Below are 26350 nucleotides of genomic sequence, written 5' to 3'. Positions count from 1 at the left end.
TTTCTGCCCTCAGAATTGCTGGAGGACTCAGGTACCCTGCTCACGTGGCAGAGGAGTAAAGGACTGCAGCTCAGCTTCATTCAGAAAGAAGTCTAGGGAGTATTTCTGTTCCCAGCACCCTGGAGAGCGCACACTCTCCTGCAGCAGAGCCTGGCAGGAGCAGGAGAAAAATAGAGCAGGAGAAAACACCAAGCTACGTGTCCCTGCCACCCCCAACCCGGACTTTTACGAGAAGTGCACGAAATGAAGCTGGCTGGAGAAAACAGCCTGCCCCAAGGGGGCCACACAAGGAAGGGTCCCTGCAACTGTGCGGGGATTTTGGACCTGAGCTCCCTGCACCCATTTTGGAGCTGAAAGGTCTCCCTTGGTCTAGGCAGAGGCACGATGCCCTGGATCAGCCACAACACAGGGTTGAATAATCCCTTGATTAGATCACAAGGAAATTACAAGGCAGACATTGAGGTTTCTAGGGCTGTTCTTTGGGCTTGGAGGGTAAACAATGGGGAGCGTTTGAGGAAGAAGCAAAAAAGCTCAGCACATCTGGCCAGGTGGAAGAGCCTCTGTCCTTGCAGGCCGGCTGGCTTGCTGACCCTGGGAAAGACGGAGGTGTCCAGGCATCCGCTTCTAGTCTCTCCACCTCTGTGGGCTCTTCTGAAACACACGCGTGCGCACACATACAAACACACCCCACACGTACACCCAGGTTGGTTTTGGCCTGCTTGGGCTTCTGAAGAGCATCTGCATCTTGCAAGGCCTCAGGATTCCTCGCAGAAGCCCTCTCGGGGTAGCCTCCAGATGAGACGCTCACTTTGTCTGAAGTCAATGAGATGAGCTTAGAGGTGGGGGGGGCTTTTCCACTCATGTTTTCTTACCCACTCTGTGTGACACCGTTGCTAAGTAAAGGGCTCTCCATTGGGAGTCTCTGTGCACACTTCCAGGTCATACAGAAATCCTAAACAGAAGCCAGGGCTCCTCTCCTTCTCTCTCTCTCTCTCTCCCCCCCCCCAACACACACTACATTGTTCTTTATGATTTCAGGAGGCCTTGCAGAATGCCAGGCACTCCATGGGCGCTTCTTTGCTACCACTTGCTTTTTGCTCTCTGAATGAGAGCGGGTGATGGGCCTGGCACCCCACCTTTCACCAGCTGCCTTCAGCAGCCTGTGTGCGTGTGCATGTAGGTGTGCACATGTGGGCTAAGAAGCCCCCTCTCTCCAAAGCACCCAGGGGGCACATACATTAGGCACCTCCATTAGCACCAGCTTCCTTCACCTGTTCCCACTCTTCCTCCGCCCGCTGGCCCCCCACTGTTTTTCTGTGGGGCCCTCCTGCTGCTTCTGTGCCTCTCCTTCCCCAGGCCCACCCTCAGCTCCTCAGCGTGTGTTCCCGAACAAAACAAGAGCCACCTTCTTCTCCCTTCCAGCCCAAGCAGCTGCAAGAAGTCCGTGCAAGCATAATTCCCCCATTAATGGAATTTGTATTTCTTGATTAAAGGAACTGAGATTCTCTCTGTTTTTTTAACCTAGCAGGGAATTTCCACCCCCATCCTAGCAATAAGCAAATCTTTCTTCTCCTTGTGGATGGGAGGTGGAACCAGCAAGGTCAGGTGGAGGAGAGGAGGAGAAGTGGGGTCGCCCTTCGGAGCACCCCACCTCCCTCTTTTCTCCACGGAAGTATCCTCCCACCTGCTGTGGTGGGACAGGTGCTCAGTGACATGAGGAAGACCAAGCATGTGAAGAGTGTGTGGGGTGGGGGAGGGTTTCCCTTCTGGGTTGGTGCCAGGGGAATGGGTGGGAAGGCTGATCAAAGACCCACCCACCCTCTGCGACAATGGAGCCCTTCGCTTAATGAGTTTGTGCTCCTCAGGTGCTCTGGAGACCTGGTTTTGCAATGGAAAATAGTGACCCAATTAGAGGGTGTCTCCATTGGAAATTCCTAAGCAAAGGAAGCAGGGATGGGGGGGGGGAGAACAGGAGAGAAGAGAGCTTGCCCATCCCATCAGAGCAGAAGCCTGGAGTCAAATCTCTATCTCCCCCCCCCCCCACACACACACACTCCCCACCTCAATGCAGAGGTTGGGGACAGTGGAGAAGCATAGTCGCTGTGGCCAGGCCTGAGTCCAGGAGCTGCGGGGAAATGGTGCAGTGGTCTGGATCCTGCGAGGCGAGTCCATTAGCAGATGAGTAGCAAGAGGCATCCGTCATTTCACCAATGCCCGTGTGCCAAGTCTACCAGTTCCTGGACTCCGCTCTGCGGCCCAGAGCCTTGGCTCTCCGAGGGGGGCCCCCATTCCCTCTGCTGCTTCAGCATTTCATTGCCTATGGCAGGCGCAGACCCCAACCGCCCTCCCATCTCCTCGGAGGTTGTTCGGGCTGTGGCACTGGGGCCCTCCAAGTGCAACTGTGCAGCTGCTGATTGAGGTGTGGGGAGGAGCAAGGGCAAGAAAGGAGGCCCAAATGGGCAGGAGCCCCCCCCCCCGCCGCCGCCACCCTCCCACCCAGTCCTCTTGGTTCTGGGCTCCCACCGGCACTGGGGGTGGGATGCTCCAATCGGGCCAGGTCCAAAGTGCACCCACCTTCTTCTCTCTCCTTCTGGGGAAAGGAGGCAGCCTCGAAAAGGAGGAAGCCAGAGGAGCAGCGCTGGCCGTCCGTCCGCAGCACCTTGTGATTTCCTCCCCTTTGTTAACTTGAAAAGCACCCCTGGCACATCCTGGGAGCAGCGCCCCTTGTGAGCAGCCAGGAGGAGTGACAGAGTTGTGAGGTTGAGGTCCCAGGCCTGCTCTTCCAACCCTCGCGTGAGTCACACAAGCCCAGTGAGAGTACTTTGGGCAAAGACAAGGTGGCGGGGCAGGATGGGTGCCCGTCGACTGTAAGGAGGGCTTCTCTCCAGCCGCTGGCCTGCCTGTTCCCCCGCGTCCAGCGCAGGCTGCCTTCCTCCCTGGGAGGGTTCGTCCTCAATACCTAGCAGTCCTTTACCCTTTCATACACGGCTTCAACATAAGCAGAGTGTTTCTCCAAATTCAAGGCTTCAACGTTTCTTGCAGGCGACTCCAGCAAACAATTTCCATCCAGTTTAATGGTCAACTTCTCTTCCTCACTCAACAGAGTGAGAAAAGGGCTCTCTCTTCTAATTTCAACAAACAGGTTTCTATATGCAATGCCTATTGGGCTGTCCCCACCCACACCACCCTCACCCTCGGGACTAGGGGGGTCAGAAGAAGTATCACTTTATATCCCTTCTCACCCCGTACCTCTCCAAGAATACATGCTGGCATATAGCCTTTAGAAAATGCTCCAAATATGGATTCCATACATCTTTAAAATCATTAGACTTCACAATTCCTCTTCTTATTTTCATTTCACATGTTAACTTATCATTAATTTGCTAAGTTCCACATTTCTGCCACCTGCCAGAGTTGAGTCTTGGGGACAGGAAGGTCTCAGATGATGACTCAGGTGGGGGGGGGGCTTCCATGGTTCAGTTCCCTAAACTGGGGGCTTGTCACCCTTCTGATACAGTAGGATATTCCTCCTCCCTCTGAGGCCGTGATATATCCTGGACTACAGCGCCTATCATGTTGGTTGGTGCAATGCGGTTCATAGTCTAACAACTGACCTAGAAGTTACCAGGCCAGGGAGGGCTGCATGAAGATTGGGGGGGGGGGGGCTCAGAGATTGTGGAAAACCTCCACAAAAGGGGTGGTTTGAAAGGAACTTGAAAGGGGAGGGGATGACTTTTATTCAGATTCTCCGCCTCCTCCTGCCTCTGCAGTCTAAGGTTGCTCAAGCTTTTGAAAACCGAAACAGGATTCTGTGCAACCCCAGATCTCTGCTCTCATTTCCTTCCCCTCTTTCAGGGTGGTGGTGGTGGTGGTGGCACTTCAAGGCCAAGCCCCGGGGCTATTTTTAGCTGCTCCTGCCCAACGGTGGTCACGCCCTTCCACCTCTGAGGTTGGTTGCCTGAAAAGGTTGTGAATGGCTCGGTCCCTGAAGCCTGTGATCATCCACGGGAGTTGTGATCTTGGGCAAGGTGGGGGTGCGGGGGTGCGGAGATGCCCTTGCTGCCGCCACCATGGCCTTCCATTATGTGCAAAAGCACCAGAGCCCAGCGCTTGGAGGTTAAAACTCATACAGTCACCTGTAGCTCGTTACTTATTTGAGTGAAAAGGTGGAACAAACTTAATGTTTCAAAAACAAGAAGCTCTGGAGTTTGTTTTTAATGGGGTGGTGAGCAACATTTTCTCATCATTTTCAAAAGTAACTTTTAAGAGTCATTTTGGGTTTTTTGAAAAAAAAATCTCGCCTTCATGCTGCTCTTTCAACAATCTTCAGGGTGGGGTGGGGTTTTTTGGGGGGTTTTTTTTCTGTTATAGAATGTGAGGAGTATCAGTGAGCAGCAACAAGTAAATGTGACTAAATAAGGGGAGACGTTAACTTTATAAAGTAGCTTCCCTAGCCCAGGTTGTGTGAGGGCTTTTATAAAAACCGTATCGCCCTCGAATCACCTGAAGGAGTGGCTGCCTCTTCCTGGGCGGGCCGAGCATCCTCTCAGAACTGCCACCCTCAAAGAAATTCAGGATGCAGAGGGGTGCCAGTGGGTGGGACCCTCCGGCATTCGTTTGCCCCCACCCACTCCCATCAGCCCCCCCCCCAGCCAGCATCCTCCAGTGGGGAGAGATTAGGGGAACTGCTGTCGAAAAGCATCTGGGGGAGCAGGTGCCTCCCCCTGACGCAGCCGGACTGTCCCACTGCGGGTGTTCTGCCGCATTTTGCAAATCCGGTCTGGTGACCACGAGGGACCGACTGCAAGTTGCAGAGCAGAACTGGAAATTGCACCCTTATTTCCTGAGTCATGGTGGAGGGAAGGGGCACAGGGCTGCCGGAAGGGCAGGGCCACTGATCAAGTGCTCTCCTTCCATTCCGTTCACATATACTCTTTCCTTGGCAGGGCAGAAGTCTGGGCCGGTCTCCCCCTGCCCCCTCCCCCCTCCCCAAACCAGTTCTGCAAAAATTAAGGGTGGGTGAAGAGGTCAATCTCCGGTGCCTTCAGCTACCTTCCTTCCTATTCTCCTTCAACCTCCTTCTCTCCTCTCCCCCCCCCGCCCCAGTGTGGCTATTTCACAAGCAGGCATGCCTGTCCCTTCTGTTGTGCAGGTGGGAGCCAAGAGACCATGCCCAAGGCTGGGCAAGTGCCCTGGAGGGAGGGGGGGTCTTCCTGCACCCTCTCCCTGTCAGACCCCACCAAGTGGGTGGTAGAGAGACCCCTCCCCGATCTGCCACTCTCAGGTCGGTCCTGCTGCTGCCTTGGAGGAGGAGGGCTCCGAAACGGAATGGCAGAGCCTCAGTCACCCGAACCCAGCCGGCTCCCTTATCAGGTAGTGCCCCAGCACCACCTCTGCCCGCATGCCAGCCAGTCAGCCAGGGCAAAGGGCAAAGTTTCGGGGCCTGTTTTCAAAGTGAAGCTGGCCCGGGAGAGCAGATCAGTGAAGGCGGTGGGGTGGAGGGTGCCGCTCACCCCCGAGGCAGGAAGGTCTGGGGCACTGGCACAGTTGAGAAGAGACCCCGCCGCTGGCCAGGTCTCGGAAGGGAGGCTGCACACAGGTCATCCCCCCTCCAGGAAACAAGGACAGCGCTCGGGGCCTTCCGCCAGCCGGGGCTCTCCAGGGTGGCTGGCAGGCTCTTTCTCGGACCTTGCTGGAGGTCGGGGACAGGTTTCCGCCCAAGTAAAAGCAGCAGCCTGTTAAGACGTCTAAAAAGGTACATTCCCGGATTTCTAGAGGTGCACGTGTTTCTGTTTACGTCTGGCTGACTCTGCAAGGCCTGGGCAGCTTGGCCGGCCTTCCAGGCGCTTGCTTCCGCCCTCCTTCCAGCTGCTGCTGGGGACTCACTCAGGCGGGGGCTTTCTGCGCCCCGGCCATGCGCTGCGCCCCATCCACCGAGCTCGGGCTCCTCCTCCGCCCTCGCCGCCCGCCCGCCCGCGCGCCCGGTCCTCCTTAGGCAGCCCAGGGGGGAGGAAGCGGGGCGAGGCGAAGCGTGCGGCTCCTGCCGGGGCTCAGCTACACCTTGCCGAGGAGGAGCAGGAGGAAGGAAGTGGAGCCGCAGCCCGGACCCCGGGAGGCCGGCGTCCCCGGACCGCCGGGGGCAACAGGAAGCCGAGTTCCCGGGCCCGGCCGGGCCACCCGGCAGCTCGATGGGAGCGCGGCGGGAGCACCTGGACTGCCCGGGGGACGCGCGAGGCCAGGCCGGCGGGAGCCCGGCCTCCCCCGGGGTGCGTATCCGCAGGGCGTCGGGGCTGGGGCTGGGGCCGAGACCGGCGAAGGGAACTTGCCCGCAAGGAGCTGCTCTGCGAAGCCCTCCCTTTCCGGGCGCCCCTCCGTGCCCTGCCTGCCCAGCGCCGCTTCTCCAACGAGGCCCCGTTCGCTCTCCCTCTGGGTGGCCCGCCCGGGGGCCCTCGCCTCGCCCCGCCGACTCTTGTCCTGGGTCCCGGGTCCCGGGTGGGGCGGGGGGCGCCTCCAGGCTCCGAGGGAAGGCGAGGCCCGAAGCACAGAGGGCGATCCGGCCGCCCTGCGTTCGTCGTCCCCGGAGGACCCGGCAAGGGCGCGCTCTCTGCCCTTTGTCGGCTCGGGCGGCGCCGGGCACTGGGCGCTGCTGGCACGGGCCGATTGGGGGGGAGGGGAGGGGAGGGGGAGCCGAGGCGGGGGAGGGGTCCGCAGGCGAAGAGACGCTCCGGAGCCCCGCGCCCTGTCGGTAACACCAGCGGAAAGGCATCTTTGCCGGCCGACCTCCCGCTGGCCGGCCACGTTCGGCGGGCTCTCCTGCCGCGCCACCCCCGCCAGGAAGCCTGTCCGAGGCCACTGAGCTGCAGCCCCTTGGCGCGCAAGCCTTGTTCGCGGGGAGCCGGGTTGCTTCTGGGCGCAGGGGCGGCGGACCCGTCTTCCGGGCCGGGTAGCCAAGCCGGCGTGGGCCAAGGGGCCGGCGGCGGGAAGCGGCGCCTCTTCCGCGAGAGCGCTCCGCCGGCCCTGGCTGTGGCCGCCCGGCCCCGCAGCTGCCAGGGTCTCTCCCTCAAGGCTGGCCACCCTCTCGCGCGCGCGCCCGCGGAGAGCGCTCGGTGGGGCGACGAGCGGGGTCGCCTTTTCTCCCCGCCCCTCCTGCACTTCCCCCCCCCCCCAGTGCTTCTCCCTGCCCAGGTCAGGGGGAAGAGAAGGCAAACCACCTGGCAGAACTGGCTGCCTGCATGCAGGGGCCTCCTGAAGTGCAAGGGGTGACGAAGATGCCTTGACCAGGTGAGCGGGCAGGTGTTCTAAGGAAGGTGGCCTCTCCCTGTTTGGTGCGGGGGGGGCCCTCCTTAAGTTCGATGTGAAGGGTGCCTCCCTTCGCCGTGGGCTGTTCCTTTCCCAAAAGGCCCCTTTCTTTAGTGGATGCTCCGCCAACCTTATGCCAGGCGCCCAGGGCCACCGCTCGCCGAACACTCTTCCCAGGTCCAAGAGAGCCGTGGCTGCAGAGGGTGGGAGGGCAGGGCCCAGGACAGGGGCCGGTTGCCCTCTTGGGAGCAAGACACGCGGCTGAGGTGGGCCCAGACCTCCGTCTAAACCAGGGGTCGGGCCTTCCCTGTGACCTGTCCGGAAGGAATTCCCTTGCGGGGGGGAGGGGGGAGGCGGCAGGTGAGAACGCTGCCGATAGGCATGTCTGCTCCCAGGAAGCGATGGGACTCCGAGATTAGTGGCGATCGGTGGAACCTGACCCGGGGGGGGGGGGGGAGAAGGGCGGCCAGCCTTGGGAGCTGCCTTCCTACCTCTGTGTTTGTGTGTGTGTGTGTGTGTGTGTGTGTGCGCCGTGCCCTTTGGCTTTACAGCACACCGAGTTAATCCCTGCCTGAATATGTATTTATCCTTCATTGGAAGTTGACACAATCGTGCCCTCCGTTAATTGGGGGAGACAGCTCCAATTGCGATTAGCATCTCATTTAAATATCAATCAGCGCTCCCAGGCAGGCAGTGAGGTGGCAGAAAGTTCAAGGAACAGCTCATGTTTGGCAAACAAGGAATAATCCTGGCAAACAGGGCAGTTCAGCGAACAGGAGCTCCCTGGTCTGGCCAGAAAGGAAGCCCCGAAGGCTCCCTCCCTCCCCCCCCCGCGCCAGGTGAGATGGGGGGGCCGGTACAAGCCAAGCCAGCCCTTCAGGCTCCTGGACGGGGTGGGTGGGATGAGAAAGCCTTTCGGTTCTTGCTGAGTGAATGAGCAGGACAGGTGTGTGTGTGTGTGTGGGGGGGCTCTGTTCTTGTGCGGTGTCTTGTCTTCTCTGCTGGTGAATATACGAAAGGGCCAGAGAAAAGGGTGAATTTCACCCAGAAAATAGTGTGAAGGGAAAGTGTCAGCCTCCTCTGGTTTGCAGCCCCCTAAATCCTTCCTTCCCTCTCTCTCTCTCTTTCTCTCTCTCTCTCATGTGCCTTGAGGGTTGGACGATCCCTCCTCCTGGGTGGTGTGTCGGTCTTTTCGAAGGTCACCCAGGTTCCTTCCACCAGTTGGAGGGTTGGCTTTTTCTGGGGTTTTTAATGCCCCCCTCCATTTTTCTGCCTCTCTCTGTGGGGGACTCTTCCATTTAAAAAGCCCCCTTCATCCTTCTCCACCCTGGAGCCGCCCACCCTCTCTAGAGGCCGGAGGTCTCATCCAGTGTTAAAGGGAGGGGGTCTGTAACAGCGGCAGGCTAGGGGTCGGGTGGGGGGAGATGGGGTGGCCTACCCTTTGGGGCTTGTGCTCTCTGCTCTGCAGAGGTGGGGGGATAACAGAGATGAAGGACAGGCAGAAGGTCTGGGGAGGCCTTGGGGGGGTAACTGTAACAGGGGAGGGGACCAAAACAGAAATGGGGAGACAGCTTTTTAAGAATACAGCAATTCAGTCCTCCCTCTGAACAGCCTTCCTGGCTGCACTGCATACCTTTTCATGTTACTGTACTCTGTTACTTTAAAAACAACAACGACCATTTGGGCTTGATGCAGGAATGGTATAACTCTTGAAAAGTTCCTATCAAAATGTTTCTCAACTGCCCTTTAAAGGTAACTTTTGGAAGTAAATAGAAACTGTGACTTGTTACACCAGTAAAATAACCTTGCCACTGTGCATTACATTCTTTCTGAAATGGAATGTTGCTCTTACCTCCCCCAAATACTGAGTTACAAGTACGCAACTTATTGCTTCCAAGCCCTCACTTGAGCTATAACGGTGAGACAGGTCTTCTCCTGTGCAAGCAACCTGGGATGTGTGTGTGCATGCATGCATGTAAATGTGCGCAGACCAAGTGAGCAAAGTGCCACTGCCTGAGGACCCCGGCTTGCTATTAATTATTATTTTTTAAAAAAATCTGTAAATTCAACAGATGCAACATTCCTAAAAACCCAGTTCATTGCTTAAACATCTGCCTGAAGAGGAAGGTCTTTGCCTGAGGACAGAAGGCCAAGAGGGAGGGGGCAAACCTGGCTTCCCAGGGGGTGGTATTCCAACACCCGGGAGCAGCCACTGAGAAGGCCTTCTTGCCTGTCCCTGCCACACGTGGCTGTGAAGGAGGTGGGGCAGAGAGAAGGGCCTCCCCAGAAGATATTAAAAGCTGAGAAGGCTCATATGGGGTGTGTGACCCCCCCAAAAAAAAATTTGCTCTGCTTTTCAGTTTGGTGGTGGGGCTGTCTCTTATGTTCATATTCAGAGTGTATGCTAGATATGGGCAACATCCAGGGGCCATTTTCATCCTCAGGGAATCCAACAGTTCATCAGTGTGAAAACGCCAGGCCAGAAGGGGTTGAAAGCGCCAGTCCAGTTTTGAAAAATTAGTATTTGGGTGTGGGCGTGTGTTAAGGTCTTCTCGTTATGGCAGGGGAGTGCGGCTGTTTATTTTAAAGATGGAAAGCCGTTCCTGAAAGCTTCTGGGAGTCGTGATTCATAATTCTGGGAGGGGATTGGGGCCCACGGTAATAGCCCTGGAAGTTGTGGGGCAATAGGGCAGCCATCTCTGCTTTATACAGAGACCTCTCAAAAAGAGTTTCAATATATCCCAGGCAGGAGATGTAGGTGGCCCATTAATTTCAAGGAAAGGGGATTATTTTCTCCTTCAAATCATCTTCCACTTCCTTATTAAGCAATTAGCTGTTGTTAAGTTCTTAGTTGTTTGTGACCTAGTTTCTCTCTGCCTCATGTGTAATTCTGACTTAGTTCAAGATTCAGAAATGTAACAAATGCCTAGCTTTGCATAAGATAGCCTCTCTCTCTCTCTCTCTCTCTCTCTCTCCTCTCAAAAATGCTATTGGGTGTATGTTCCATCTTACAGTAAGAGGTACCTGTGATATAGTCCAGCAGCTGGTAGCCCGACTGAGTCAACTGGTTCCTCCCTGGTGGGTTTGAGAGGGCTGTGCCCAGGCTTCCCTGATGGCACACCTTCAACAGGGTCTCTCTCTTCCTCTCTCTTTTCTGGACTGACCCACAGAAGAGCGTGAAAGAAGGGCTTCTGCTAAAGCAGACGAGTTCCTTCCAGAGGTGGAAGAGGAGGTATTTCAAGCTGCGAGGGCGGACGCTCTACTACGCGAAAGATGCCAAGGTGAGGGTCGCTTCTGGCCATGAGTACAGAAAGGGAAGTGTGAGCGGCCGCTGGGTTCAGCCGAGGAAAAAGGCTGGCCTCTTTCCTCTTTTGGGGAGAGCTCCCTGGCTGGGCTTCCGCCGCTCCCGTTATAAGGTTGCAACCCTGAACCAAGCAGCTCCTGCAAAAGCACTCCAGCCCCCCTTCTGAGGGGGGTCCAAGAGCAGGAAGCCGCCTCATTTTTAGTCTGCTTGGGCATCTAGGGGAAGGGGACAGCAGGAGGCTGAAGGCGGCGAACTCACAGGTGGCACCTCTTCTGGCTGCTGCTGCCACCAAAAAACATCTCATTAGATCTTGAGGCCTGTCGTCAAAGCATGTCGAGTTCTTCTCCAGTCCTGCCATAAGCAAGAGAGGAGAGGGGACCAGGTTCTCCCCCCCCCACCCCCCGTTTCTTGGATTGACGGGAGGAGTCGTGAGACGGATGAAGGAAAGGGACCTGGGCGGGTAGAGAAGAAGGCAGAGGAGAAGGCCCTTTCCGTCAGGCCATTTGCTGTCCAGGCACCGTCATCGGTTCCTCACGGCTCCTTTCTTCCCTGCACCTTTCAGTCCCTGATCTTTGATGAGGTGGACCTGTCAGATGCCAGCGTAGCCGAGACCAGCACCAAGAACATCAACAACAGCTTTACGGTGGGTCTGGATGCCTTGGGCGACATCCCAGACATCTTTCTTGCTCTCTCTCTCAATCTCTCTCTCTGCCTCTTCTAACCTGATGGGTCGGTTCTGCTGCCTGCTTCTCCTTTCAGGTGATAACACCATTCCGAAAACTCATCCTCTGTGCAGAGAACCGGAAGGAGATGGAGGACTGGATTGGTACCCTGAAGTCTGTCCAGAAATGGGAAATCCATGAGGTAGTAGAACGGGAGCTGTCCCTGTGGGCAGCTGGGTGGGCACTGCTCAGCTGGAGAGAGAGGGGCCAGGCTCCCTTTGCAGGATGGGCCTTCCCATACTGGTGCTGCCTGAGCCCCGTTGCCAGTGTGGAGTGTGAGGTGCGGAGAATTTCTTTCAATCAGAGGAACGTTTGTGCTCCAGTTTCTTTGTCCTGGCAAAGGAGAGAAGCCCTCCCTCCTTTGAGCGCAGGGCAAGCCTGACGTGCCCTCGGCCCAGGCCCCCACCCCCACCCCCACCCCTCTGCTGTCCTATGTTGCAGGCCTCCCAGTTCAACATGGAGCACTTCTCTGGGATGCACAACTGGTACGCCTGCTCCCACGCCCGCCCCACCTTCTGCAACGTCTGCCGGGAAGCCCTCTCCGGGGTCACCTCCCACGGCCTCTCTTGTGAAGGTAACTGGACCCCTTTTCCTGCTTGGCAGCTTCCTGCCCAGCCCGACCCAGTCCAGAGCAAACAGGGGCAGGAGAGGGACCCCAGCCGAGATGGGGATGGCCCAGATATGGGGGTGGAATGAGGCCGACCCCTTCCCTCACCTCCACCAAGAGGAAGCGTTTCGGGACCCTGGCTGTAGCCAAGCGAGCCCTCAGTCTGGCTGGCCTTCACCTCCCACTGAGCCCGGCGGCCACCGGTGCTCCCCTCCTTGCCTGCCCACCACGTTCTGCCTGACTGTGTTTCCTCCTAGTTTGCAAGTTCAAAGCCCACAAACGCTGTGCCGTGCGTGCCACCAACAACTGCAAGTGGACCACGTTGGCATCGATAGGAAATGACATAATTGAGGATGAAGACGGGGTAACTCCTCCCTCCCTCCATCCCCTCACCCTCGTTTGGCCCTCCCCCTTAGCGGTTAGGATGCTTCCCTGGTGTCGTGGGTAGGGGAGGGCCGCCTCAGGGGCCTGGCTGGGGTTGACGTGGTCTCTATTTTCCCTTTAAATAGGCCCATTTAGAAGTCATGTTTCTATCAACGTCAAGCGAAAACTTTGCTGCTCAAGGGTTGGCACCTGGTGGAATCCAGGCTTGGCCCAGTCATTTCGTTGGCTGGGTTTTGTCCTGTTTAGATGGTTAACCCATTTCAAATCATTTCTAAAACCTTTTAAAGAGTTTTAAAGTATTTCTCATATTTCAGACATTTTCAGAGTAATTTTATGAGCGGTGAGCCCCCTCCCCCCCAGACTGGCATCAGGGGCTCAGGCCTAAGGCTGGGGCCATCATCTGGGGGAGGGGGAAGGCCTGCACCCCCCCCAGCCCCCCCCTTGCCCCCCTCACAGGGCTCCTGCAAAAGGGCCAGCCCGGCCGGCAGGCGCACGCCGTGAGCTCCGGCTTCTTTCCCCAGGTGGCTATGCCTCACCAGTGGCTGGAGGGGAATCTGCCCGTCAGCGCCCGCTGTGCCGTCTGTGACAAGGCGTGCGGGAGTGTGCGCCGGCTGCAGGACTGGCGGTGTCTCTGGTGCAAGACGATCGTAAGAGCGGCTCTTATGTTCTCTCCGGCCCCCTTCCCTCCCGCCTGCCTTCTGGCTTCCTGGCGGCAGCTCTTGCTCGAAGCTGAGCTTCTGGTCTGCTGGCCGAGCAGAGGGCAGGGTTGGGGGTTCGAATCTCTCCAGCATTGCTGTGATAGCATGAAGGAGATCCAAGCCTGTGGTCGGGTTATTCACCTCTTGGCTGGGAATGTGTGGGCCATTGGGAAGCGGAGCACACAGTGTAGGGCCTGCAGCTCCCCTTTGACAGGAACTGTCCTCCCTGGCCCAAAGAGAGGGTCCGTTTCTGAGCTTTTTGGTCGGCAACGTGAGTGTCACCCAGGCCCTGACCGCCCCTGCCTCTTTCCTGGCCGCCAGGTCCACAGCGCCTGCAAGGAGCAGCTGGGCAAGAAGTGTCCCCTGGGGCAGTACAAAGTCTCCATCATCCCCCCCACCGCCCTCAACAGCATTGACTCGGATGGTGAGTGAAGAGCAGCTGCGGTAGAAGGGCTGGAAGCCTCTGGAGGCACAGAGCACTCGAGGCGGCAGTTTGTCTTGCCCTTGAGCTGCGCTCCAAAACAGGCCGGGAAGCACTAAGGTGGGGGGGGGCGCTCTCCGTGAGCGGGGAACAACCCCGGTCGGCACTGCAGGTCTGCGTGACCATTTTACCAGCCGCCAGGGAACAAAGCAGTGGTGCAGGTGGGTCTTAACCATGCAGGGCTTTTCCTCTGTCGAGCCAGGATTCTGGAAGGCCACCTGCCCCACCTCCTGCTCCAGCCCTCTGCTGGCCTTCGTCAACTCCAAGAGCGGGGACAACCAGGGGGTGAAATTCCTTCGCAAGTTCAAGCAGTTTCTCAACCCAGCGCAAGTCTTTGACCTGATGAATGGGGGGCCGCACTTGGGGTAAGCGTGACCTCCTTCAGAGCCCCCTCCTCTGCTTCTGAGGCCTGGCAATGAGTGTGCAGAAGGTCTTTCTCCCCGGCCACCACAGGTCCTGGCCCACAGCTGCCACCCTTGTTGGCCAGAGAGGTCCCTCCACGTGTCTCACCGATACGCAGGCATCCGCCTGGAGCGGGAGCCACTCTGCAGCATCCTTGGCAATGGGCTGGGTGGACTGGCCTCCGTCCTGCAGAGAGCCCCCCCCCCTTGATTCAGAGGGACCGGGTGGTTGTGCCCTGGCAGCCCATCTTCTGTTCTCCCCCCCCCTTCCCCCAGGCTTGGCCCTCTTGGGTGTAGGCCAGCAGTGCACCGCCTGCAGGAACCGAACCCACTCTCCTCCTGACGCCTGGCTGAGGAGCGGGGCAGGCGTCGGGGATCTGCAGGCCCTGAGGGGGCCGCTTCCCTGGCGCTCTGTGGGCCAAGCCTCTCCTCTTCTCCTCCGGCCAGGCTGCGACTCTTTCAGAAGTTCCCTTCCTTTCGGATCTTGGTGTGCGGCGGCGATGGCAGTGTGGGTTGGGTGCTCTCCGAAATAGATGCCCTGGGACTCCACAAGCAGGTCTGAACAAACCTCTCCTCCCTCTTCCTCTCCCTTTTCCAATCCCTCTGCCTCCCCCACGCCCGCCCCCCAGTATGCGCCTTGCTTTCTTGAGTGGGTGCCTGGCCCTTGCCAGCGGCCAGAGGACAAGCAGGCAGGGCAGGAGGAACAAGAAATCCCGGCCTCCATGTTTCAGTGCCCTCCCTCCCAAGGGGAAAGCAAGCAAACGAGAGGGCGTGAGACCCAGATGCCTTTTCGTCTTGGCAGGGTGACGTCGGGGCTGAAGCAAAGGGCAAAACGCTGGCAGTGGTGCGTGCCCAGGTTGTGTTCCCATTAAGGTTTCCTCCTGCCGCCCCCTCCCCCTCCCCGAATTTGCATAATGGTGATATTTCAGTTTTTACCCAGAGCGGGAAAGAATGGAAGTGAGATGAAAGAAATGGTTCGTGGCAGCAGGTTGCCATAGCAACCAAGACTCTCCTTCATCCGTCTATGAAAGGTTCTGCCATAAGAAATGTGTTGGCTTTTAAGGCGACCCAAAGCTCCATGTCTATCCTTTGGCTCCTATGGAGTTTTTGTTGTTTCCTTGCAGCTTTCAGGTCGGGGGGGGGGAAGAGAGGAGGGGGGAGCAGGCGATCACTCTGAATCCACATGGCAGGATTTTGCAAATCTGGATGGGGGTCCATTTGTTTCTCCTGAGAGCCAAATGTGTCGGGAGTGTGCCCTTCGCCTGTGACCCCCCCACCTCTCCCCCTGGTTTCCGATTAGTGCCAGCTCGGGGTGCTGCCCCTGGGGACCGGCAACGACCTGGCTCGGGTGCTGGGCTGGGGGAGCCTCTGTGATGATGACACCCAGCTGCTGCAGGTCCTGGAGAAGCTGGAGCGAGCCACCACCAAGATGCTGGACAGGTGATTCTCTCCCCCCCCCCCGCCCCAGCTGACGTGGCCTCCAGGGTGAAGGGTGTGCGCGGTCCTCCGTGGGAGGAAGGGAGCTCCCACTCACTGGAGGGGTGGGGGAGAGAGGGGGGGCTCTCAGCAGTCAGCCCACTTGATCTCTCGGGCCTCCGCTCCCAGAAACTCCAGGCAGGATGGGAAATGATCTGGGGATTCTGGGTGCTGGAGCCAAAAACATCTGGAGGGCCCGAGGTGGAGAACTACTGCTCTGGCCGACAGCAAGAAAAGCGGGCACCGAAAAGGCCAAGAATGGGCTCGGAGGTACCTTGTGTGTGGCAGGGAGGCTCAGAGGGCCCACTGACCTGCACGGCTTGGCTCTCTGTGCCACATGGAGACAGATAAACCCCGCTTCAGCACCGGAGCCCCCCTGCCTCCACTGAGAGGCATCTGCGGTGCAGTTTCCCAGGGACAGAAAGTGGGCTCTACCATGCCAGGGCCCCTTGCTTCCCTATGGCTCCTGTGCCAGGGTGGGCACGAGGGAGCCTCACAGCCTCTCTCTCTCTCCCTGTGCAGGTGGAGCGTCCTGACCTACGAGGCCCCCAAGCAATCCCCACCGGCCATCAAGGAAGAGGAGAGTGAGGATTCCAACATCCAGGTTAGGACGATGGGAGGTCCCTCTGCTCCTTGGCAAGGACTGCTTTCGGCAGGAGCCAGGCGCAGAGGAACGAGGGGGCTGGAGGGCTGCTGAGGCTACAAAAGGTGGGCTCCCAGCTCTCCCCCTCTTCCTGCAGCAGAGCCCAGCCAGGGGCCAGAGCGCTCGCCCCTGGAGATTCCTGGGTCTTCTGCTCCCACGACCAGAGGCTTCCCTTCTTTTCTCCCCCAGGCTCACATTTCCCACTATGCCGATTCCGTGGCCTTCCACTTAGCCAAGATCCTGGAGTCTGACAAGCACTCTGTGGTGATTTCCTCAGCAAAGTAAGGGGCGATGCTCTAGCTGGATCTTGGGGCCTTGGGGTGAGGGTGTCCTCAAACGCCTCTGGGGGAGGAGTGCCCTGCTAGACAAGCTCTTTGGGTCTGGCCAGAGTCTCAGGGAATTGCCCAGGCTTCCCCAGGTCTCCAGGAGAGGAGGCAAATTTCAGGCCAAGTCAGGCTGTGTGAAGTGGTGTGAAAACCCAAGCATCTGCCTAAAACCAGATGTGATGGAAATATTGGCCCAAATGCTGTTGCTTGGCATAGTAAGTTACATTAGAGTAAATCCATTGAATCAAAGGAACCTAAGGAGGAGTTGTCTTATCCGGTTCCTACTGATTGAAGGGTCCTCTTCCAGTTGAGACTTTCCGTGCTAAGCCGTGGGAGGTCAGCCACTATTTATATGAAAGAGTGCTTTAATTAAAAGCATACAGTACTTGATTTTAAAGTTGGTGTGTGTGTGTGTGTGTACTGCAATTTTCCGTCTATGTCATCTGAAGGCATTTGCATTGGTTAGAATGGTTGATGCTTCCAAGGGTCTTCCAGGCTCCTCAGGTGGTTGTTTGTTCTCCAGAGTGAGGTTTTTTGGGGGGGGTGTCTGGGGCCAAAGAGAGATGACTTCCAAGGTCTCAGTGGGAGGAAGAGGTGACTCGGAAGAGGCTGCTGCTTCAGCTTCCCTTCCTTGCAGGTTCCTTTGTGGGACCGTGAATGACTTCGTGGCTGATGTTGGCAAAGCCTACGAGCGGACGGCTGACAGCAAACAGGAGGCGGACACCATGGCGCGCAAGGCAAGTGTGGGCAAACTTCAGCTGGTTGTGTGGCCGGCTGTCCAGGGCACAGCAAATGGGCATTCCTGGGTGGGATCGCCAGGCCCAGAAGACGGTCTTGATCCATGGTTGTATCTCCTTCCATTGATACATGGTTTTTCTTGGCCATGAGCCCTCTCGAGGGCATCCGGGCACTGTGGGGCAGAGAGGAAACAAGGCATGCTCGTCCCAGCCCGGACGCCATCTCACCCGGGAGCCCTCCTGCCTCTCTCCTTCCAGTGCGCGATGCTGAACGAGAAACTGGACTCACTGGTCCGTGAGCTGAACGAGGAGTCTCAGGCCATCGTGGTCCCTGAGGGCACTTCTCCGGCTGCCTTGCCCAGCCCTGAACCCAGGGAGGGGGGCAAGGAGGGCCCCTTCCACCCCAGCCCCATGCCTCGCATCTTCAAGTCCAAGGAGCAGCTCATGCTACGAGCCAACAGCTTGAAGAAGGCCCTGCGGCAGATCATCGAGCAGGCGGAGAGAGGTGAGGCTGGATAAGACCGTCCCCTTTGGAGGGAGCGCCCCCCCCGCCATCCCCCCTCTGGTGGTGTTTGGGCCCTGGGCAAGGGGCAGAACGGAAGCAGACTGGACCCGGAGCCCGATGGCCAAGTCTCGTATCGCCCCTTTGGCCGGGCCACCGTCCCATCCTGAACACACACCCCTCCATCTCACCTGATTCCCAAAGCTAAGCAGGGCCAGGGCTGGTGAGCCCATGAATGGGAGACCCTCAGGAATCCCAGGGAACTCCAGGCGGGGCTAGGAAGCTTTCGGTCTAAATGCCTGGAGAGCTGTGGTTGCTGCCAGTCAGAATGAGGCGAGAATTGTGGGCTAGGTGGACCAATGGTCTCCCTTCATGGAAGCTCTGAAGTCAGGCAAGGCTCTTCTCTGCGGCAGCCCCCCCCCCCTGTTTCTGGAGCTGCCCTCGCCAGAAAGACCCGCCTGGCCCCTGCTTTGAGGCTTCTTGCTTGGCAAGGCCATTAATGCCTCGGCAGCAGCAGCAGCAGCAGCAGCAGCTCTTCCTGTGGTTGGCTGGCCGGTGATTTAAGCTGCTTCTCATTCATCTTTCCATGGCTTCCATGGTTTTGTCATAGACTTTGTTGGTTCTGGCCTTTGGTTCGTTGGTTCGTATCAGCCATCCTGAAAACGGTTGCAGTTGTAAGACAGCACGTGTGTTTTTAATGAGACATCCACCTTCTGTTTGCCATCTCCCCCCTCCCCGGCCGTCGCCTGTACAGCTGTGGACGAGCAGAACAAGCAGACTCAGACTTACCAGAGCATCTCCGGGGCCGGCAAGAAGGACAGCAGCGAAGACTTCAACAAGGAGGCAGAAAAGTGCAGTAAGTCCCTGGCGGGTGTAAGCTCTGGGCTGTGGGAGGAGGAGGAGGAGATGGCAGACGTGCCCAGGGCCCACCAGCCCCCAGGGGCTCTATGGGGCTCATGGGGGGGGGCAGATGTAGCCCAAATGGTGAGAGGGGCCATTGAATGACGCCATTGGCTGGTGTTTAATTTTTATAGCCAGGAGTGCCGAGAGAAGCCTCTGAGATTTTCTGCCCCTTGCCAAACGGAGCCTGTGCCCTGGGCATCACCACTTTGGGTGGGGGTGGGGGGGCATTTGCCGCCTTGCTTCAGGCTGAAAAATAGCTGAGATGGCCCCTGGCCCGAAGCGAGAGGGGCTGCTGGCTGTGGCCTCATTTGTGGGCCTCTCGCCGGGACCTCCAGGCTGGGGGACGAGAGCAACAGGCAAGGGCAGCTGCCTCGGGTCTGATCCGGCATAATTCTCCTTGTAAGTGCGGTGAGGATGATGGCTCTCTGCCTTTTCTTTCCCCCAGAGTTCCGCCGGGACACAGTGATCTCCACCACTTCGTCCATCATCCTGGACAGGCCTGAGAGCTTCGGCGCGGCCCACTTTGCCGAGGACCCAGACGCTGTGTGAGTGCCTGCCTGCGTCCCGTCCCTGGCTTTCTTCCGGAGCCTCTTGGAGAAGGGGGTGGGGGCTGCCAGCCCTTGGAGGGGGTCAGGAAGGATCTCTTAAAAAGAGGGCAAATGGGCTCATGGGCCTCCTTGCCACGGGTGGCCCTTATCATAATTACTCACCTTTGAAAGTAAGCTGCGGGGGCCAGAGGTTGGGAGTTCGATTCCCCACTGAGCCTCCTTGAGAGGGTCTGGCCTGGATGGTCCTTCCAGCACTGCAGTTCTAACTAAGACCATTCAAATGCTAAGCTGTTTTTTTCCCCTCCCCAAGACACGTAAGGCGTCTGTTTCCTATTTTCCTCTAAGTAAATGACTGTTTTTAAAATAAGGATGAAAAACAGATAGGGTGGCAGATGCAGCTTGAACTGGACTGACAACCCTTTATTCCCCTCCCCACCCGGGGCCAAATATTGGCAGTAGGATCTGCAACAGGATGATAGTGTTCTGTTCCAAGCAACCCTCTTGTGTTATCCTTTTGCACCTCTCTTTGCCTCCGAAGGCGTCTTGCATGGGCCACTCTTGGCCTGTAGTGTTGGTTTCGATGGTAAAACGTCACCCCTTCTTCCCCCTGAAGCGAAGCCCTCCAGGGCTGCTCTGACGGGGGGGGGGGGAGAGAGACAGACAGAGAGAGGGAGAGCTGATGAATGAAAGGGAGGAGGATGGAGGAGGAGGTGGTGGTGGTGACAGCATCTGTGAGGTGCTTTGTCTTGACCCACAACGTAGTCCTTGCCCTTTGAGTGCCCCACTCCATTCTGGCTGGAGCCCTTCAGCCCACGTTCCCTCCTTGGGGAGAAGGAGGTTTGGGAGCAGCTTTCCCGGGTCCTTCTGGTGACCTTGAGATGCCTGGCCTTGCTCCAGCTCTTAGCATCCTGCCTGGAGTTGGATGAACAGACACCTGGAAACCCGCCAGCACCCTGAGCATGCTTTTGAAGATGCCAGGAGTGGCTCCCTTCGCAGCCCAGCCGATGCGGGTGTGACTTTCGTGTCACCCGGCCAAGCTCCCCCTCCCTCCCCGGCTCCTGCAACTGGTGCTCCAAAGCCCTTCTGCCGCTTTCCGTGGAGCTGTGGGGTCGGAAGGGGGAGAGGAAGAGGCTGAACGGAGAGAAGAGGTGTTATGTATTCTGACCGCGTGCTGCGGGTTCTGCTCCAGTGCTTCTGTCTGAACTGCTTCTTTCCCCTCCATCTGCTGGTTTCAGACAATTCTCTGAAAGATGCGTCATGAATAATTACTTTGGCATCGGCCTGGACGCAAAGATCTCTCTGGAATTCAACAACAAGAGGGACGAGCATCCCAAGAAATGCAGGTAGCGTTGAAAAACCTCACAACCCTCCCCAAAATGGAGGAGCCCAGATTTTGCGACCCAGGATCAGGGGCAGGGGTATCCAGTAGATTCATTGCGTAGGGCAATATTTTCCCTGCTTGCCCTCAAGGTGAACCAGCCCCAGCCTCGGCGGTGATGATAGACGGAGTTGCACAACAAAAAGTATGGGGAAGCCCTTTGTTCCGACCACCGCCACCCCGGCCCCACGTGCACAGAGAGAAGGGCGGCCTTTGCAAAGCGCTTAGGCAACCTCTTTCCCTTTGCAACCGTCGTCTCGGGAGTGCTGCAAATTTTTCCACTGGCCCAGAAGACCTGGTGGTGGTTTTTTCTGTCCTCTTCTCGCTTTGTGTCAGACAGGCTTGGTTGGGATGGGTGTGGGTGACAGCTGTGGGTTTTAGGGCAAGGGGTGGGTGGATTATCAGACCGAGGAGTCCTGGAAGGGGGCACCTGCCCCCTAACAGGAGGAAACACTTTGGGGGACTTTCCCTCCAGCTGCTCTTTCAGCGCATGCAAAGGAGGGAGGGCGCTGCTCCTGGGGACCCTTCCCCAGAGCCAAAAGCCACTTACCCAGAGCGAGGCCTTCAAGGCCAGGATGTCCTCCCAAGGATCTCGCAGACTTGGAGGGAGAAAGGGAGGGGAGAGGAGGAGGAGGAGGGCAAATTAGGGTGGCAGCTTCATCTTCCAGCAGTGCCCTTCATTCAAGGACTGTGCAAATGTTCCCTAATTAGGCCTCCTGTGGGTAGCCCTAGGGAGCAAGGAAATTATGCTCCGGCACCTGAGAAACCGACCCGGGGCCACCGCAGCAGGAGCTGGGCCTGCGTGGCAATCCGGAACAACCAAGCGCCCACCAGAGATAAAGCCAGAGGCTCCTCCAGCCCCCGCCCCGGGAGCTCTGGGAGCAAGGCTAATAGCGCTACTTAATTATCGTTAATTGCATGCCCTCAAAAGGTTCTAATCAGGCATGGAGGAGACTGCTGATGGTTTTAGTCCCGAGGAGAGGGGATAAAATCAGGCTGCACAGAGAGGGCTGGGCAGGGGAGGACTGGCCAGCCAGGATGGGGCCAAGTCCAGGAGGGAGACGCCGTCCCTCTTGGGGTGCAAGACAGAAGAGAGGGTCACCTACGGAGGCTGCCCCTGGCCGTCAGCCACGCCAGGAGGAGGAGGAGCAATTATGGGTGCCCCTTCTTCCTTCCTTCCTTCCTTCCTTCCTTCCTTCCTTCCTTCCTTCCTTCCTTCCTTCCTTCCTTCCTTCCTTCCTTCCTTCCTTCCTTCCTTCCTTCCTTCCTTCCTTCCTTCCTTCATTCATTCATTCATTCATTCATTCATTTATACCCCACTTTTCTCCTTGAAAAAGACCCAAGGCAGCTTACAACAATAAAAGACAGTGCTGTACAGTATTGGAAGTTGAAAGCAATGAGTATACAACAGTGATTAAGGTTATTAAAAGACAATATTGAAAGGTAAGGACAACGGAGTATAAAGAGGCACCTACCTTATATCCTTAAAAGGCCATATTAAAGCCAAGGACCAGTGTACAGATATTTTTAACATGTCACTCAGAGAAACGGGAGACACAAAACTGGAACAGGGAAGTGGTGTTCAACATCTGCCTTTGTGCCACTTGCAGCAGCCGCACCAAGAACATGATGTGGTATGGAGTTCTGGGCACCAAGGAGCTTCTCCAGCGGACCTACAAGAACCTGGAGCAAAGAGTCCAACTCGAGGTAGGGCAGAAGCGGGAACGGCAATCGGGGTGGGGGTGGGGGGGAAGAGTCCCGGCTGATCCAAACCAGTGGCTCTCCTCCACCTTAGTTTGCCGGTGGCGGCTTTTGCAAGACGAGTCCCCCCCGCGGCATAAAATGGAGTGGGTGGGGGTTCCCCACTCTTCCCCACTGCGGGCACATCACCCTCCCCCGGGGCCACTGCAGGCATCTTTGCCCCCTTCCTCCTCCTCCTCCTCCTCCTCCTCCTCCCCCTCCTCCTCCCCCCGCCCGGCCGGGTGCCCCCACCAAGGGGCCGCTCAGACTCCCTTCTCCTCCTTCCAGTGCGATGGGGTGCCCATTTCCTTGCCCAGCCTGCAGGGCATCGCTGTGCTCAACATTCCCAGCTACGCAGGAGGCATCAACTTCTGGGGAGGCACCAAGGAGGACAACGTAAGTGGCAGAGGGGGGTGTGAGGGGGGGGTGGCTCAGCAGGCCTGGGTTGCCCATTGGCCCAAGCCCCTGAGGTCCCCTTCCCTTTGCTCGTGGCTCCAGCCAGAGATGGAGGGAACGGTCTCTCCCTTTGACTCCCCTTGTCGTCCATCCTTCAGGTGCCACAAAGTGGGGTGCTGTTTATTATTATTATTATTATTATTATTATTATTATTATTATTATTATTATTATTATTATTATTATTATTATTATTATTATTATTATTATTATTATTATTATTATTATTATTATTATTATTATTATTATTATTATTATTATTATTATTTCTGTCGGCATCTCCCTTTGCCTCCCACCTTCTCCTGTTACTTGTGGGTTACGGGGGGCAGGGGGGGAGGTCCACAACCCCCAGTGGGTGGGACTCGGCCCATCTCCTGTGGCCTTCCCTGTGGAATTGGCCGAGGCCGGGCGTCCCTCCAGGTAAGGAGGGGCGGCTGCTGCAGCAGAAGGCCAGGAGACCCTTGCATGGCGCCCTCTCCCTTCCTTTCCAGAACTTTGGGGCCCCCTCCTTTGACGACAAGAAGCTGGAGGTGGTCGCCGTCTTTGGCAGCATCCAGATGGCCGTCTCGCGTGTCATCAACTTGCAGCACCACCGCATTGCCCAGGTGAGGCAGGGCCCACGGCATGCCAGCCCCCTCAGGTCGAGCCTCCCCGGCCATCTCCGGGGAGAAGTGGGGCAGGGCAGGCCCTCCGGGGCTGGGGCAAAGGGCCGGCCCAGCTCTGTCCCAGGACGCCCTCCTCACGTCTCCCTTGTTCTCCCTGCTCCCCTGCTTCGGCTTCCAGTGCCGGATGGTGAAGATCACCATCCGGGGAGATGAGGGAGTCCCGGTGCAAGTGGACGGAGAAGCTTGGATCCAGCCCCCAGGCATGATCAAGATCCAGCACAAGAACCGGGCCCAGATGCTGACGAGAGACAGGGTGAGGAACCGGCACGGATCCTGCTGTGGGGAGCAAAAGAGCAGGAGTGGGGCTGACGCCTGCCTTCCTACACCCCCCCCAAAGGGCAGCCCGTGGGCCTCTTGCTTAGCTCAGTTAGTTTGTGGAGGAGGGCAGGGAGCGCAGGAGGGCAGGGCTTCACCGGCCCCTACCCACGCTGGGAGTCACACCCAGCAAGGGGATGCCTCGTAGCCTCTGGCCACTCCGTCCTTGAGCCTCTGAGGCCAGTTTCCGACGGCGGGTATCCTGTAGCCTGTGAGGAACTTGGGTGCACCTCCAACTGCTTGGGAGCACGGAGCGGTTGGCTCAGCCTCAGAATCTGTGGACAAAAACGTCAGTTGATGTGGCTCAACATCTGGTGACATGGGATGGTTTTCCACAAGCCCCGTTGCCGGAACCAGCTGGGAATCTCAGAGCAGCTTAAATATTAGCCAGATTTTATTGGGGTTGGGGGGGAGGGAAAACAGCGGTGGGGGCCACGAATAAGAAAACAAGGTTCTGGCCTGAGCAGAAAATGTCTTCTTGTCCCTTAAGGATTACAAAGAAGGGAAGCTTTCGGGTTTTCCAGCCAGCCGAAGCCCATGCCGGTGGAACTTGTCAGGGTTCGAGGTGCCCTCAAACGAGCACAGATTAATACAGCTGCCTTTTTTTGGGGGGGGGGGCTCCGTGTCGTGTCTCGGAGGAGCGGCCTCAGTGCTGCCATAGAAGAAATGGGCTCAGTTCTGGGCTCACCGCGTGAGTCTCTTGGGACTGAGCCCGGCTGCAGGCGAGCGAGGTCCATCCCGCTTCCTGGAGGGGAGAGTCACGGACGCCGCTGTGTCTCTTGGCAGGCTTTCGAGAGCACCCTCAAATCGTGGGAAGACAAGCGAAAGGGGGAGGGCTATCGGGCAGCCTCGCGCCCCCGCCTCAGCTCCCAGCAGTCCATGGAATACCTGACGGAGGAGGAGTCCTCGCAGCTCCAGCGCTTGGCCCAGGCCACGGAAACGCTCATTGACAGGTGACCCATCTCGCCTCGTCCTCGGGGGTGGGGGCTTGTGGGGGGGGCAGGGGCGGCGGAAAGGGCTGACTTCGGGAGCACTCCTGGTCAGCCGACCGCCCCAATTCACAACCCCCTGCCTGGCCATGCCTGGAGGGGGGGGAGGGAAGGGGGCAGAGGAGGAGGAGGAGGAGATTCACCAGGGCGGGGGCGGCAGCATCTCACTCTAGAGCAGCCCTCCAGAGGGCAAGGGGTCTCAATGCTTCGCTGGGATGGGGGTGGGCAGCTCTGGAGGGTGTGGGGGCCACTTTATGCACCCCGTGGGCCCCCCAGGAGCTGCACCCACCTCTCCCACCCAAACCAGGAGGAACCAGCTCTGTTCCTGGTGGGTCGTTTGACCAGGGGGCAACCAAGGCTGCAGCAAGGGTGACTGGTGGCGGCGGCTTGAAAGATGCCCAATTTCCTTTGCAGGATCCGTGAGGCTGCCAAGACACACCGAGCCATTGAGCAGGAGCTGGCCCATGCCGTGAACGGCAGCTCCCTGGCGCTGAGTGAGGCCCTGGCCAGCAAGAGCAACGCGGGCAGCCCGGAGGTGACCCGTGGTGTGGGAGCTGGGGGCAGGGCTTCATAGATAGACAGGAAGAGGGACTTCTTCAGGCAGTGCAGGGCTGAACTGTGGAACTCACTGCCACTAGATGTAGGAATGGCTGGCAACAGCACCAATTTGAAAGGAGGTCAGATAAAATGCCTTCAGGGAAGTCAGAGCTCTCCGTGGGCTCTACCCAGGACGGCTGTGCCTTCCGTCCAGGCCCGAAGGCAGGTGGCCTCAGAGGAGCGGACCAGTGGCAGGTCTCTCGTGGGCATCTCGTGGGCCCCTGGGGCAGCAGAGTCCTGAGCTAGAGAAGCACCCGGACGGGCCTGATCCGGCAGTGCTCCTCTTCAGTCATGGGGAGTCCCTCCTGCAGTAGAGCCTGTTTGTGTGACTGCATAGAAGGGAGCAATGGGAGTATGTGTGTGTGTGGGGGGGGGTGTCTATGTGTCTCTTTGGAGGGGCTCTGTCTAGAGCCAGACCCACTCTTAGGGGCCTCCTTGCTGAGCAGCCCAGGAGTCTCCGAGAAGGTGTCCTTCGGCCCCGGTCGGTCTTGTCCTTATAACTGCCTTTCCCGACGATGGCTGGGTTGCACCTCCTCTCACACCCAGGGAGCCTCTGCTCCCTCTCCAGGCGCTTGCTGATCCTGGTTGCTGCTTGCCGGGGTGGTGGTGGTGGTGGTGGTGGTGTTGTGCTTTCCTTGCTGACGGGGTCTGGGTCTCCCTCTCTTCCCCTTCCTCTCCGACTGGATCCCTTCAGTTTTTGAGCCGGACCACCGCAGTGGAGGTGTCCGTCAGCATCAGGGCTCTCTACAACGAGACCCGAGCATTTCTGGAAGGCAAACTGGTGAGTGTGGCTCAACCCGGGGGCTGAAACTGGGGTCCCTTAGGGTGGGAGGAGGGGGCCGGGTCAGGCGCCCCATGCTTCGGCCTGGCCTCGGGGCCTCCCTGCAGCCGCTCTGGGGCAGGTCCCAGGCCACTCTCCCAGGAACCCTGGAGCACAGGAAGAGCTTGAAATCCTTTGCCCGGGGGGGGGGGGGGGCTCCTTTCCTTCGGCAGCAGCTGGACTCCCCCCAGCAAGAGGAAGGCCTCCGGAATGCCCTGAGTGCCGTCCGCCAGGAACTGCAAAAGCTCGCCAGCATCCACTGGCTGGCACCGGTCGTCAATTCTTCCGAGGAGGTGGGTGCCCCGTGCAAGGCGGGATGGTTTAACCAAGGGAGGGGCATAGCCGCGGGTGATGCCAGGCC

At 58.0% G+C, this 26350-nt stretch overlaps 1 protein-coding gene across 7 annotated transcripts in view; it reads left to right on the top strand.

Moving 5' to 3' along the window:
• Nucleotides 1-26350, top strand: part of DGKK (diacylglycerol kinase kappa) — a 36774-nt gene that overhangs the window by 5720 nt on the left and 4704 nt on the right. For 3 of the 7 annotated variants that reach the window (XM_072981396.2, XM_072981393.2, XM_078380611.1), the window contains exons 3-27: nt 10470-10580; nt 11166-11246; nt 11363-11467; nt 11767-11899; nt 12190-12296; nt 12838-12963; nt 13336-13438; nt 13698-13860; nt 14344-14452; nt 15197-15336; nt 15895-15976; nt 16205-16296; nt 16979-17078; nt 17337-17583; nt 18335-18436; nt 18929-19028; nt 20267-20374; nt 22020-22116; nt 22438-22545; nt 23095-23208; nt 23387-23521; nt 24370-24536; nt 24987-25107; nt 25864-25950; nt 26163-26282. In XM_072981396.2, coding sequence (XP_072837497.2) covers nt 10470-10580; nt 11166-11246; nt 11363-11467; nt 11767-11899; nt 12190-12296; nt 12838-12963; nt 13336-13438; nt 13698-13860; nt 14344-14452; nt 15197-15336; nt 15895-15976; nt 16205-16296; nt 16979-17078; nt 17337-17583; nt 18335-18436; nt 18929-19028; nt 20267-20374; nt 22020-22116; nt 22438-22545; nt 23095-23208; nt 23387-23521; nt 24370-24536; nt 24987-25107; nt 25864-25950; nt 26163-26282 — 2958 coding nt within the window. Of the gene's footprint in view, nt 1-5460; nt 5756-6019; nt 6267-7186; nt 7282-10469; nt 10581-11165; nt 11247-11362; nt 11468-11766; nt 11900-12189; nt 12297-12837; nt 12964-13335; nt 13439-13697; nt 13861-14343; nt 14453-15196; nt 15337-15894; nt 15977-16204; nt 16297-16978; nt 17079-17336; nt 17584-18334; nt 18437-18928; nt 19029-20266; nt 20375-22019; nt 22117-22437; nt 22546-23094; nt 23209-23386; nt 23522-24369; nt 24537-24986; nt 25108-25863; nt 25951-26162; nt 26283-26350 lie in introns of those variants that run through there. The other 4 variants (XM_078380612.1, XM_072981395.2, XM_078380613.1 and 1 more) reach the window with 4 other exon arrangements.

This window comes from Pogona vitticeps, chromosome 11, assembly GCF_051106095.1.
Source record: "Pogona vitticeps strain Pit_001003342236 chromosome 11, PviZW2.1, whole genome shotgun sequence".
Taxonomy (NCBI): Eukaryota; Metazoa; Chordata; class Lepidosauria; order Squamata; family Agamidae; genus Pogona; species Pogona vitticeps.
Note: the sequence above shows the minus strand (reverse complement) of the source record. Positions and strands in the feature narration are given on the sequence as shown.